The sequence below is a fragment of the Panthera tigris genome, chromosome F3 (genome assembly GCF_018350195.1).
Source record: "Panthera tigris isolate Pti1 chromosome F3, P.tigris_Pti1_mat1.1, whole genome shotgun sequence".
In the NCBI taxonomy this organism is placed as follows: domain Eukaryota; kingdom Metazoa; phylum Chordata; class Mammalia; order Carnivora; family Felidae; genus Panthera; species Panthera tigris.
This window is the reverse complement of record NC_056678.1, coordinates 45516906-45530507: the sequence shown is the minus strand read 5'-3', so window position 1 is coordinate 45530507 and position 13602 is coordinate 45516906. Positions and strand designations below refer to the sequence as shown.

General features: G+C 35.9%; 1 protein-coding gene across 3 annotated transcripts in view; it reads right to left on the bottom strand.

Annotated features, from left to right (window-relative positions):
* Positions 1-13602, bottom strand: part of KCNT2 (potassium sodium-activated channel subfamily T member 2) — a 360405-nt gene that overhangs the window by 177399 nt on the left and 169404 nt on the right. For all 3 annotated transcript variants that reach the window (XM_042976234.1, XM_042976237.1, XM_042976236.1), the window contains exons 9-12: positions 12996-13176; positions 11649-11813; positions 9534-9670; positions 5596-5659 (exon numbers count right to left, since the gene is read on the bottom strand). In XM_042976234.1, coding sequence (XP_042832168.1) covers positions 5596-5659; positions 9534-9670; positions 11649-11813; positions 12996-13176 — 547 coding nt within the window. The remainder of the gene's footprint in view (positions 1-5595; positions 5660-9533; positions 9671-11648; positions 11814-12995; positions 13177-13602) is intronic.

Sequence of the window (13602 nt, the reverse complement as noted above, 5' to 3'; positions counted from 1 at the left end):
TTTTAAAAAAGAGATGAGGGGAGCCTGGGCGACTCAGTTGGTTAAGCGTCTGACTCTTGGTTTTGGCTCAGGACATGGTTTCTTGGTTCGTGACATCGAGATCCACGTCAGGCTCTATGCTGACAGTGTGGGGTCTGCTTGGGATTCTCTCTCCCCTCTCTCTCTCTAACCCTCCCCCATTCACATTCTCTCTCTCTCTCTCTCTCTCTCTCTCCCCTCTTCTCTCTCTGTCCCTACCCCACTCACACACTCTCTCTCAAAATAAATAAACTTAAAAACAAACAAACAAAAAGAGATGAAAGGAAGCCCACTGGTGTGTCCAAATTTGAGCAAACCAGGAACAGCCTACTATCTGTTTTGTAATTAAGTCCTGAAAGGCTGTTTCTCTAAGAGCTGAAGATAAATCCGTGAGACCCCATACAGAAAATACAGCACCGTTGTGAGACTCTCCAGTCTTTGCCAAAGGAGCAGAAATACTGTATACTTAGTGCCACTCATGGATATTGGTTTTTTCTTCTTTGCTGTCTGTCAAGACATAAAACTCCATTCAATTACCAGCACCTGGTCCCTTCTCCTTGTCCCTCTGTTCAAGGTGCCCGAAACTCTGACATTGACTTCCCTTCTGTATTTTCTCCCCATACATTACATATTTTATTATTTTCTCTTCTTGCGTGCATGGTTTCTGAAGATAAGTCAGATGAAATTCCTATCTTTGCTCCTCTATAATTAGGGTGTTTCCCCCACCCCCACGCCCAACTTCTTTCAGTACTTTATCTTTGATTTTCTATCATTTGAAAATGATATTTCTAGGTGTATTTATTTGACATTTTTTTCTTCTAGGTGCTCTCTGAGGTTCCTGGATCTGTGGCTTGGTGTCTGATATTAATTTGGGGAAATCCTCAGTTACTATGCTTTCAAGTATTTCTTCTATTCCCTTCTTTCATCTCTTTCTAGTATTCCCATTAGATCTATGTTACACCTTTTGTCATTGTCCCAGAGTCCTTGGATATTCTGTTCTGTTTGTTTTTGTCCAGTCTTTGTTCTCTTTGCTTTTTACTTTTGCAGGTTTCTGTTGATTTATCCTCAAGTTCCAAGATTATTTCCTTAGCCATGTCCAGTCCACTAATAAGCCCATCAAAAGTATTCTTCATTTCTGTTAGTGTTTTTATCTCTAGCATTTCTTTTTGGTTATTTCTTAAGGTTTCTAGCTCAGCTGACACTATGTATCTGTCATTGCATGCTGTCTATTTTATCCATGAGAGTCCCTGGCATATCAATCAGTGATTTTAAATTTTTTTTTTCAACGTTTTTTATTTTATTTTTGGGACAGAGAGAGACAGAGCATGAACTGGGGAGGGGCAGAGAGAGAGGGAGACACAGAATCGGAAACAGGCTCCAGGCTCTGAGCCATCAGCCCAGAGCCTGACGCGGGGCTCAAACTCACGGACCGCGAGATCGTGACCTGGCTGAAGTCGGACGCTTAACCAACTGCGCCACCCAGGCGCCCCTCAATCAGTGATTTTAAACTACTGGTCCAAGTTCAACATCCATGCCATGTCTGTTCTGATACTTGCTCTGTCTCTTCAAATTGTTTTGTTTTGTTTTGTTTTTGCCTTCTGCTTTGCCTTATAATTTTTTCTTGATAGCCAGTCATTACACACCAAGTTAAAGGAGCTGCTATAAATAGATCTTTAGAAATGAGGGAGTGAGCCACGGGGTAAGGCGAAGCGTTCTAAGTCCTGAGTTAGCATCAGTCTTTATGAGCCGATATCTCTAGACTGTGACCTTCGCAAATGTTTTTTTCAGTGTCCTGGCCCCCCTTATGTGAAAGAGGATGGCCACAGTAGTCTGGAATTGTGTGTTATCCTTCCCCCAGATCACCTGGGCTCCGATAACTATGTTTCCAGCAGGTTAAGGTCTGGTTAACTAGTTTCCCTGAGGGCAGGGACTGTTAAGCAGAACAGAATGCTCTGGTGTATTTCAAAATGTTTCCTCTTCCCTGACCCTTGCTCCCAAGGGGATTTTTCTCTCATATTTACTGTGAGAACCTGGTCAAGCTCCTGGAGGTGAATCTCACAAAATTAAGAGACCCCCCCCTCCCCATGACTACATTCCCCAGGGGTTTTTAACTCTCAGGGTTATCTGCACTGAACCTCCAGAAATTCATCAAATGCAGTTGAGGTTTTCCTGCCCACACACTGGTTCCCAGGTTGATTTCCACTTATGAGTCTCTGCTCTGGGAAATTACTATTCTCTGTATTTGACTGTGAGTATCTCCAAAAGTAGAGATAGTATTTTGCCCTGTTTCCTCCCCTCTCTTGCTTTTCTCCTGAACCTTTTATACAATTTTTCATGAGTTACCCTATTTTTAATTTCCAGGAGCTCTTTTTGGTTCATGAAATGTTTCCTGTCTTGTCTTCAATTGTTTTATTCTACAGCCTACTATTCTTGCTTTATGTATGTACACTCTTTGCAACTTCTCATGTTACTATTGGGATAGCTGTTATACATTTTAAAATCTACTTCTTCTCCTAGAATTGTATAGTTTCGTTTGTTTCCTCTGAGTTCTTTTTTTTTAATGTTTTTTTATGTTTGTTCACTGTTCTTTCTTTCCCTTGTCAGGATTTTTGTTAAACATCTATTGATCTCTGTACTCTGAACATATGCAGAAGTGAAACACTCAAAAGCTGTTTGAGACTTGATTGAATGTAGGAATCTTATTTCACACAGCATTCTATCTTGTGATGGATCATTTCCCTACAGAAAACTACTCCAATCTTGTTCCAATGGAGGTATGGACATGGCTATTAGGGTTCTGAGTCACTTGGGAGAAGCACCTCACATTCAATGAAACGACTTACTCTTTAATACTTTTGACTTAACCCTGACTCTTAGTTGCACCTTCTGGTTCTGAGTGAAGGGTATCCCTGGGTCAAACTCTGCCAATATTAAACCTGTTCCCCGGGGTGGGGAAAGGGATCAGCAATGGGTTTCTGAAGGGATTCAGGGAAACTAACTGCTTTTCTTACAGACTTTTAATCACTATTCATATGTTTAGTCCTACATATAACCTTACTTACAGAAGCATCTGGTGCCTCTATATCCTGAGATTTTTGAAGTTCCATTGCAAAAAGCAACCTGCTTCTGACTTGTTTCCTCTCTCAACTTAAATTTTAACTTCCTTCTAAGTCAGTTACCACTCATCCATCTGCTTTCTAGCTTCCAAACCTGTGTTAGTGCTGTCTCATCTACCATCTCCTTGGTCCATATGAGTGTAATTTTTTATTCATTTCTTGTTAATTTGGCAGAGTGTCAGAAAAAAATGAAACATATTTGTTTAACTGAAAAATCCCAAACTCACACTGTAAAGGGTACTCCAAAAGATATTATATATTTATTTCTTAATGTTTATATTCCTCTTTAATACTCAAACCATTATTGATACTGGAGGGCAGCAAGTACTTTAAAACCAAGTTACCACTTAAGGGGCACTGGATTCACAATTACAAAAGTTAACTAATTATGGAAACATACAGGAGATTGTAATCAGTTCAAATTCATTTATTTTATAAATACATTTGGAGCATCTAATTAAGAAACTAATTAAGAAACTTCTGCAATGATACTTAAGTGAACTGAGAAGGGTGTGGTTTGAATTAAGATAATAACCAGGGAAAAGAAGGGGAGCAGATGAATTTTTAGAAATATATATTAGAAGGGCTCCTGCATGGCTCAGCCAATTAATCATCCAACTTCGGCTCAGGTCATGATCTCACAGTTCACGAATTTGAGCCCCACATCAGGCTCTGTGCTGACAGTTCAGAGCCTGGATCCTGCTTTGGATTCTGTGTCTCCTTCTCTCTCTGCCCCTCCCCCATTCACACTCTGTCTCTCTCTGTCTCTCTCAAAAATAAATAAAAACATTTAAAAAAAGAATATATATATATAAAGAATATGTATTATAGGGGTGCCTGGGTGGCTCAGTCAGTTAAGTGCCCAACCTCAGCTCAGGTCATGATCTCACGGTTCGTGGGTTCAAGCCCTGCATTGGGCTGTGCACTGCCAGTGCAGCCTGCTTAGGATTCTCTCTCCCTCTCTCTCTCCCCTCCCCCTTTCATGCTTTCTCTCTCTCAACATTAATAAGTAAACACTAAAGAAAAAAATAAATATATTTTCATAAAGAGAAATATTTTACAAATTTTCTAAACTATATTTGTTCTATGCTCTTGTATTAGTTTAGTAGGCTGCAGTGATAAAGTAGCACAAGCTGGGTGGCTTAAATAACTGAAGTTTATTGTCTGTTAGTCCTAGAGACTAGAAATCCAAAATTAAGGTGTTGGCAGGGTTGATTCTTTCTAAGGGCTAGGAGGGAAGGATCTGTTTCAGGCCACTCTCCTTGGCGTACAGATGGCTGTCTTCATGTTCACGTGGCATTCTCCCTCATAACTACCTGTCTTCAAATTTCCTCTTTTTACAAGGATACCAGTCATATTGGATGAAGGCCCGCCTTAGAGAGCTCATTAAAATTTGATTTTCTCTATTGAGCCTTTATCCCCAAATAAGTTCACATTATGAGGTACTGGGGGGTCGGACTTCAATATATGAGTTTTGGGAGTCACAGTCCAAGCGATAACAACCCTCTTCAAATAAAGGATGAGAAAATTGGTTTAAAAATCAATAAACACTTTAGGTAAATTAGAGTGAGGCAAACAGGAGAGCACAGAGCTTGCCACATTCAGGGCTCATAGTCTAAATTAATATAACAAGAGGGTCTTATTAACTATTCCAGAAAAAAGCAAATCATGTCCCAGAAAGACCCATGCAATATTACCTTTTCCTCAGTCACTACAGGAAACACTAAGGTTTTGTCTCTGCACCACAGATATGGCTAGAGATAAACTCACTGGCTTAGAAACACGAGAGTTAACAGTACCTACTCAACATAAAATAATAAAGTACTTTCTAAAAACAATAAAATTAGAATGCATGTTTAAAAATAGAAGTTATAATTTGGTAAATTATACAATTTAATTATGAGTTTATATAACTTAAGTCTGATAAAAATGCATCACAGAGATCATCTAAGCCAAAGGATGCCAAGTTGGAATGTGCTTCCCAACCACGTGGGGAACTTTATAAAATACACAGATTCTGAATCCCTACCTCATATATCTAGAATAGAATTTTCATGAATGCATACTTTTTTAGAAGCCCTCCAACTGATTCTAGTGCAGACTGCCTGATCCATCTGCTTTGTTTTAGTTGAGGAAAATGAGACCATTTTAACAAAATTACATAGCAAAGGACATACATAATTAAAAAAATGGTCCAGTTCTATTTGTATATGACTCATTTCATTTTGATCAATGGAAAACCCAAGAATTAGTAGAAACTACTTCAAAAACAGTTTGACTGATATAGGCCATAATGCAACTATTCATAGATCGTAGCAAAGACTGTTCAGAGATATTTGCTTCCCTTTAGTAATATTTTAAAGTCATCTATATTTAACATTGGCAGATTTTTTTTTTAAATCCAAAAAAAAATCTTCTAAGGTAAGAAGCACAATTTATGAAAGAAAATTTAGAAACTTACAGATGATGTCCTATCCACTTCACAACGGCTGCTCAGAATAAAACAGGCCTCAGCATCATCCATCCTAAATACAGACAGAAAAACAAAATAATCATACACTGAAATATCTGTGTATTGTCTGAAAAATAGAATTCCAATGCTTAATCCAATGTACACAAAGTATAAATAAACTATGAGTATCCTTAGGCTTAAATGAAAGTTAGATTTCTAGCAGATCATGACTGGACTTGACTGTGAACAAAACAATTGTTGTTGAATTGGCTATATAACTCAATAGATCATGATGACAAAAGTAAAAAAAAAAGTACTCAAATTTTGTGATTATATATTTTTTCATGTATGTGCTTTGTTTAAATTCAGGGAGTTGTATTGGTCTTTATTTTATGATTAGTTACATTTTAACTGCAGTTACTCAATTAACTAGGAGAGAAGGAACAGAGCTAATTAGTATTCTTAAGTCAAACTCTACTATACATTTACATTTCTTGGAGATGATTCATCATCTTGTTCCAAACCACTGTCCCTTATGCTAAAGTTCTACATTTCTTAAATTTGGTGGTAAACGGTATGTTTCAGTGCTTGATGAATAATGTTCTAAAAACCTAAAAATGTTGGAGTGCCTGGCTGGCTCAGTTCCTAGAGCATGCGATTCTTGATCTCAGGGGTTGTAAATTCAAGACCCCCATTGTGTGTAGAGATTACTTAAAAATTTTTTTAAAAATCCTTAAAAAAAATAAAAACATCAAAATGTTAATTTAAAAATAAGAAATGTTTTGTCTTTTTGGTTCATTATGATAAAATAAACCTTCCCCCCTCCCCAAAATTATATTTTCTATGCAGCGAAAAGAGAAAAGTCCATGAAATTAGACCAAACCAAACAGTTTTGGGAAAATATTAAGCCATGGTTATAAGATAATGAGTATTGCATAACATTTTCAAAACATCATCTTCAACAAAGCAATTCAAAATTCATGCAACTGACCTTTGGAACTGGTTTGGAGAATCCTACTCCTTGTTTCTTGCATGGGAAATTGTGTTGAAGAATGTATTAGTTAACATTAAATCCCAAATCTTTATATGACATTAGGATAAGAAATGAACATAAAATGAATACTTCTTTCTTAACCCAGATTTTTTAGTATCACCAGCCTGCTACCTCTCTCATCCTCATTATCATCCTTTTTATATTCCAATGAATGAATGATTCTTGTAAATGTGGTTGATTTTGCTGAGAAATCATTTTAATACTATTAATAATAAATGAATTATGCTAATTCTAAATTGTGAAATTAATAAATATATAAGTAAATAATTTTCCCTCTACCCTTCTAGGTTCTTGGCTGAGACCCCTCTGTAATAAAAAGACAGATTAACAGAAGAAAAACAAACAAGTTTAATAACACAGATACTTCCTGTATAAGGTACAAGTGGGAGACACAAAGGAAAACTATTAACTCCTCTCCCATGAGGCCACCACCTTAAACTCCTTCTTCAGCTAAAGACAAAAGATGTTTGGCTAAAGGTAGGGGGAACCAGATATGGGACCTATCAAGAGAGCACAGTAAACAAGCGTAAGATTCTTACGCAGATTTAGGTCTTCGCCTTCTCATTCACAAAAATTTCCAGAGATTGAGTTATCCTCCTCTTCCAGGCACTGAGGGGGAGCCAGCTTATGGATTGAGATGTTCCTTACAAATGTAAATATCCCTTACAAAAAGGGTTAACTTCTACTTGGCTTTCAGTTTTTCCTAAATCTACTGTTTCCTTAAAAATAACCAGCTTGTGATAATCCTGCCTTGGAGGCACATTTGGGGGCAGCAAATTCTGCTACTTTCTATAGTATCAAGCTAAAATACTAACAGATAATTCTAAGAGCTTAATTTATTACATAATGAAAAGGCTTCATTTATCACATAAATTCATAGTGAACATAATATGGGAATTATTCTTATGTGAAGAACTTAATGTACACAATAAAATAAACATATTGATTACTGATGCAGACGAATATAAAGATCCAAGTTATGTTAGTGCCTAAGCAACTATTTTTTTAGAGTTCCCAAATAATGCATTTAGATAGCAAATAGCAAACACCTAAAGTCATCTTTTACTTGAGGTACTGGGAGAATCTGACTTAACAACTGTACGTACAGTGACAACTATGGAGTATTTAATCCGCCAAAAAAACTAATATATTTTCAAAGAAACTAAATTTCCTAATTATGCACCATTCATTATATCCTGATAGTTTCTACTAACTTTTTTGTTTCAGAAGGTATTAAATCATTGAAGATCTCACTTTAAGTGACCTGTTGCATCTAAATCAAAAGTAGTGTCCAAGTTCCAGTTACAAAATATCTAGTCATCAACTTGCAGGAGTATGTAGCAAAAAAGAGTTTGAGAATTTTCTTCTGTTCTTTTCCATCACCATCCTGCACACACACACACACACATACACACCACACACACACGCACACACACACAGAACATGCACAAACACACCCATACCCATTAACACACATACCAAGACAGCCAGAAAAAAATAAAACAACAACAACATAGAAAAAAAAACGTATGCTCTAAAATTCAGTGAGGAGACATATTTAAAAGACTTTGTAAGACAACTCAAGGATAAATATGTAGATGTAGGATCCAAGGGCAGGCCACCCCAAGATGGGCCACTTTGGCATGAAGACTATTTTAAGCTAAAAAGCAATCAAAACACAGCAGATTCAGAAAAAGGTCTTTATCTCCCTCCTCACTGCCTAAGAAGAATTTAGATTAGATGAGAAAATCTGCTCCAGGAAGAGAGCTATCACCATAGATAACTACCTTAGGATATAAACTAGGTAGGATAGGGAGGGAGGAACCTAGCAAGGCCTGTTTGATCAAAATTTTCCATGTCCCATTCTCTCTGAGTGGCCCAGCAAACATATGCTTACCAAATAATTACTCTTTTTCATCTTCCTGTAAATTATTTTCCTTCCCTTGGAAGACCTCTACCCCTTCTCTTCTACCCCTTCTCCTTAGTTCAGAATGACATATATACCTCCTTTTGCCTAACTGTCTTTGAAAGTTCCACATCCGTATGGATTCCCTGTACATGCACTATTAAATTTGATTTTCTCTTGTTAATCTGTCTCTTGTCAATTTGATTCTTAGTCCAGCTAGAAGGACCTAGAAAGGGACAAGTTATTTTTTCCTCCCCAACAAAGACATGTTTAAAACTTTAAAAGCAACAAAAAACATGGAGCAAAACCACCTCTGCTAAAGATTTCTTCTGGCTTCTGAAGCTATGGGTATTGTTTGCAGATGCCCTGACTCCCTGGTGTCCATGGTCTGCCCAACCATGCTTTCACTCTGCTTATATGGAACGACCCCATGATTTGTGACAAATGCCTACACCTATGTCACCTTTAAGCGAGGCTGGCTAGCACATGTGCAACAGGAAAAGAGCAACTAAGACTCAGTTACTCTTCTGATTCCTCCAGCCCCCAGGGACAACTCTAACACCAGGCAACAGAAGTGTCATCTGCCCACTATATAATATAAACTCTAAAAATTTAAACCGTGACTCAAACTGCTTTGGCATTTCACATAATGTTTGGCACAAGATTTTTATTTGTGGAATAAAAACAGTATTCAAGGATTCAGAGACTACTCTAACAGTGGGTCTGGGTAACTCAGCTAATTACACCATGCCACACTCCTTATTGTGTTGTGTGGACACAGTCCACTGAATATCCTCACACTGAGAAAGAGGAGCAAAACACTGGTTTTATATTTTTAATCTTTCAATTTGACCAGCAGTAGGATAAAGGCAAGACCCTGTATTCAAAAGTACTTAAATACACCTTTCAAGAAGAAAACCGCTAAAATTTGGAGGAGAGAAAAGATATTAAAGTATTGCAAGATGGAAAATAGATAGGGATACCTACTTTGCTCTCAACAGATCCTGATCTTTAAGGGCTGAGCCTTGAAGGTAGATAACTCTTTGTGACCACATTGGAATCTGCAGTACCCTCCGAACTTGCACATCCATTTCAGTAGGACACAAAATCACCACATAATAATCCTGTTCAAAATAAAATGGGCAATAGGATGAAATCAATAATGCTGTGTTTTATATTACATAAGTAAACAGAATGTCTAAGAACATTTAGAAATACAATGAAAGAGAAATAAACTTTCACTAGTAATTAAAAATCTGCATTTAAAACCTGGGCATATATTAATTAACATGACACTATAATAAACATAACTGAGACATATAAAAATCACATAAAACAAAATACAATAATCCTGATCTTTTTCAGTCTCATTAGTACCATGAAGAGAAAGTAACCGGTGCTTACTATGTATACATTTCCAGCCTATGAAGTTTTCAGTAATAACTTCAGGCTAACTCTAAAATATACAATACACACAGGGAAGAGGTGCTTAAAAATCAATTCATACTTCAAATTGTTACTTACTTTTTGAAAAACTATGATGGTGATTTATATCATTTGGTCATATTATTATTTATTGATAATAATGAAAAATCTCTGATGAATATCTGAACGGATAAGGATTCATAAGAATATTGATAATACAAAGTAAATTTAACAGTTTAAGATCATGTATTTCAAAATAATGGTCCTTTGGAGAAAACACAAAGGTATTCTGAGTGATAAAATAGTTTAATACACAGGTTATAGTTATTACAATTCTGTGGTAAACATTCACCATTTTATCACTCTAAAATATATCCGGTAGAAATCTGGGCAGTTTTGAGAACTCTCCATATTGATATTTATCAGAATAAATTATTATATATCAAAATTTGGGGCTTCAAATTTTCCCCAAAATAGATTTTCTTTATGGGTTATAAAGAGAAAACCTGCAATTATTTAATATGCATAATAATAAAAACAAATAAATATGGTATTTCTTCAAAAATGCAAATTATATGAAAACAAAAGAATGTATCATGTAATTTAAGTATCACTTATAAATTGTATTTTTAAAAATATTTTTTTAAGTATTTTAAAAGTTCTCCAGTGTGGGGCACTTGAGTGGCTCAATTGGTTAAGGGCTGAACTTCAGCTCAAGTCATGATCTCATGGTTCATGGATTCGAGCCCCTCGTCGGGCTCTGTGCTGACAGCTTAAAGCCTGGAACCTCCTTCAGATTCTGTGTCTTCCTCTTTTTCTACCCCACCCCCACTCACACTCTGTCTCTCTCTCACACACAAATAAATAAATAATAAAAAAATTTTTAAGATCTCCAAAAGTCAATTTAAGGGAGATCTAATTAGAACTATACTCAGTACTGTCTTGATCTTAAGATTGTCCAACCTCTTGACAACTTTACTGAGGAAATACAAGACATTCAAATAGCTCTTTCCTGTTTGACCTAAATTAAGTGCATTAAGCAGGAAAGGAGATTACCTAAATCTACATTGGCCCACTACCATGGCAAGTGGAAAAGTATCTGAAGATTTTATCTGCATAGACAGATGAAGAGATTTTTTTTTCTGAATTAGTGTTCTCAATTCAGCCAGTTATTGTCCAATTTTTGGTGATTCATTGCTACTATACGACCTAGTTACATTCTAGGAAACAAAGGAAAAAATGGAAATTTCAGACTTCTACATTTCTATCAGCAACACTTGATAAAATTTTTGATATTTTCAAGTAGATGATACTGTGAAATTACTTTTCATTGTTTTATATTTTATTTTAAATTTCACTGTTTCATAAAAATATCATTTATATATTACCCAAAAGAGAAAAAAAACAATCCTTTTAATTCAAAGAAAACCTTTCTCTGTAGCATTAACATAATTCCATCTGTCTTTTAGTGTAGATACAGAAGGAAACTTAAAATACTGTGTATTCTTTAAGCATTTTTTCTATGTTCCCGGTTATATTTGTAGTTCTTCATTTACTCTTTCTAAATTGGAGCATATAAATAAAATCCTCCAGAACACAGGCTGCACCTTCAGTTAATTGACTTTGACAATATGTTAGGTATGATCCAGTAAAATGCATAACATAATTTTAATGTACCTGAAGTCTTGGGTGAGCATAGAATTCATTTAAAAAGTCCATAAGTAAATCAATCTTCAGTGAACTGACACACAGAACAACATGCTTCTCAGTTTGAGCTCTATGTCGACTATAGTTTCCACCTGACTTTTGTCTCTCCATCCACAAATAGGCCAGCTGTTCAAACTGTAATGCATTTTCCACATATGAATGAAAAACACCAGGCATGAAAATAAAAACCAATGCAATACATTCATTGTTTATTAGATATACTCAATTTCTTATATGGAACTCATTGAGATTCAAATTATCCACATTCCCTTCAATAACAGACTTTTCATTTGATTGCTGCAGAGGTCGCTAATGCTTCTTGGGGGTTTCAGGTCTCTATAGAAACTTATTAATATGAATTTCCTATTATATCATAACAGCACTAAAAGGTCTGTGCCTCTGCTTTACACCCAGGAAAGCAGGCAGCCATGATGTGCCATGCGCTGCATCAAAGAGAAAAACCTCAATGGCATTTCTTCTACATTTTTCTACCAAGTTCAGCACACATCTCATGCAATGAGAGATACCCAACACACACGGCCACATTCTAGTTGCATAGCAGCAGTTGGTATGTAAGGGAAGTAGATGGAATAGAGGAGGGATGTCAGGAAGGAATACACGCATGGTTGAACAGGAGTAGGAAGATCTTTTTCATACCTACATAAAGTATACTTAGATAAACTGTGGCCAAGGGTTTGTAATGGAAGATACAAATTTGATTTGTATTTGCCATATCTTATTTCTAAGCTGCTCACCCACAGGCACCCAAAAGCTCACTGTAAGAACGAGGTGGAGATTGCATCTACTCATCTTTAGTCTCCTTTTATACCTCTGTCCCTTTGCGACCACCTTATCCACTCCCAAAACGTTGCATAATATTTATGTATCATCTTCAGATTTTTAGTTGACCAATAAATGCGATCCATTTTTACTTACTACAATGTTCAGCTTTTATATTATTTCAAGTATCAAAAGAAATCAAACCTTCATAAGTTTATTTCCTTGGTCTATCATTCTATAATTACAACTAAATCCTATGATCTTATAATTAACAAGTTAAATACCCTCTAAATAAAAGAAACATCTTCAAGAAGTGGAATGAGATGTGAGCTTTATCACTCGTGAATAGGGGTAAAAAATCAGTTTCTAATATAATGTGAGAAGGAATTTCCTGAGGCCATTTTAATTAATTGACTGGATACAATAATAACATGTGTTAATAGATTAATAAACCGCCCACATTTCATTCTAAGCATGGAAGATTTCATTTTATAAGGCTTTATACATTTCTATAAAACTTAACCTGGCTGTGTTTACCTGTATGGGTAGAACCACAAGAGCAACACAGATCATGGCAACAACAAAAAGCTTAGAGGACCAGGTTTCAGGCGTGACATCCCCAAAGCCCACAGTAGAAAATGTCACAATGCAGAAATAAAGGGAGTCAAAGAGATTCAGCTTCTTTCCTATCCGTTCGAGATGTTGGATTCCACAAATGCTAAGGAAACAAATGTGCATTAAAATTAAAACTTTTAAATTGGGCACATTATTTCTTATTATTCCTTTGAAAGCCAAAGCACATTACATAAAGCGCATTCAGTGAGTTGGAATCTTATATTGTACAATATATTTTTTCTCATGAAAACATAATTTTTAAGTTTTTACCTAATTAACCAAATATAATATTATTTTTATTAATAATCAAAAGTTGTAGCCAAAATATCACAGAGTATACCTGAGTAGAATGTAAAAGGAATAGACTGAATTTCATGGCTGACTTACACAGACATTTTGAATGCATGCCAGGGAACATAGAGACAGAAATTGCTAAATTTATTCCCTGTAAAAGAGTGATAGTCTTTTTTTTTTTTTTACAGGAAGCTATCTTATTGTATAATATGTGTGTATATTGTGTGTGTGTGTG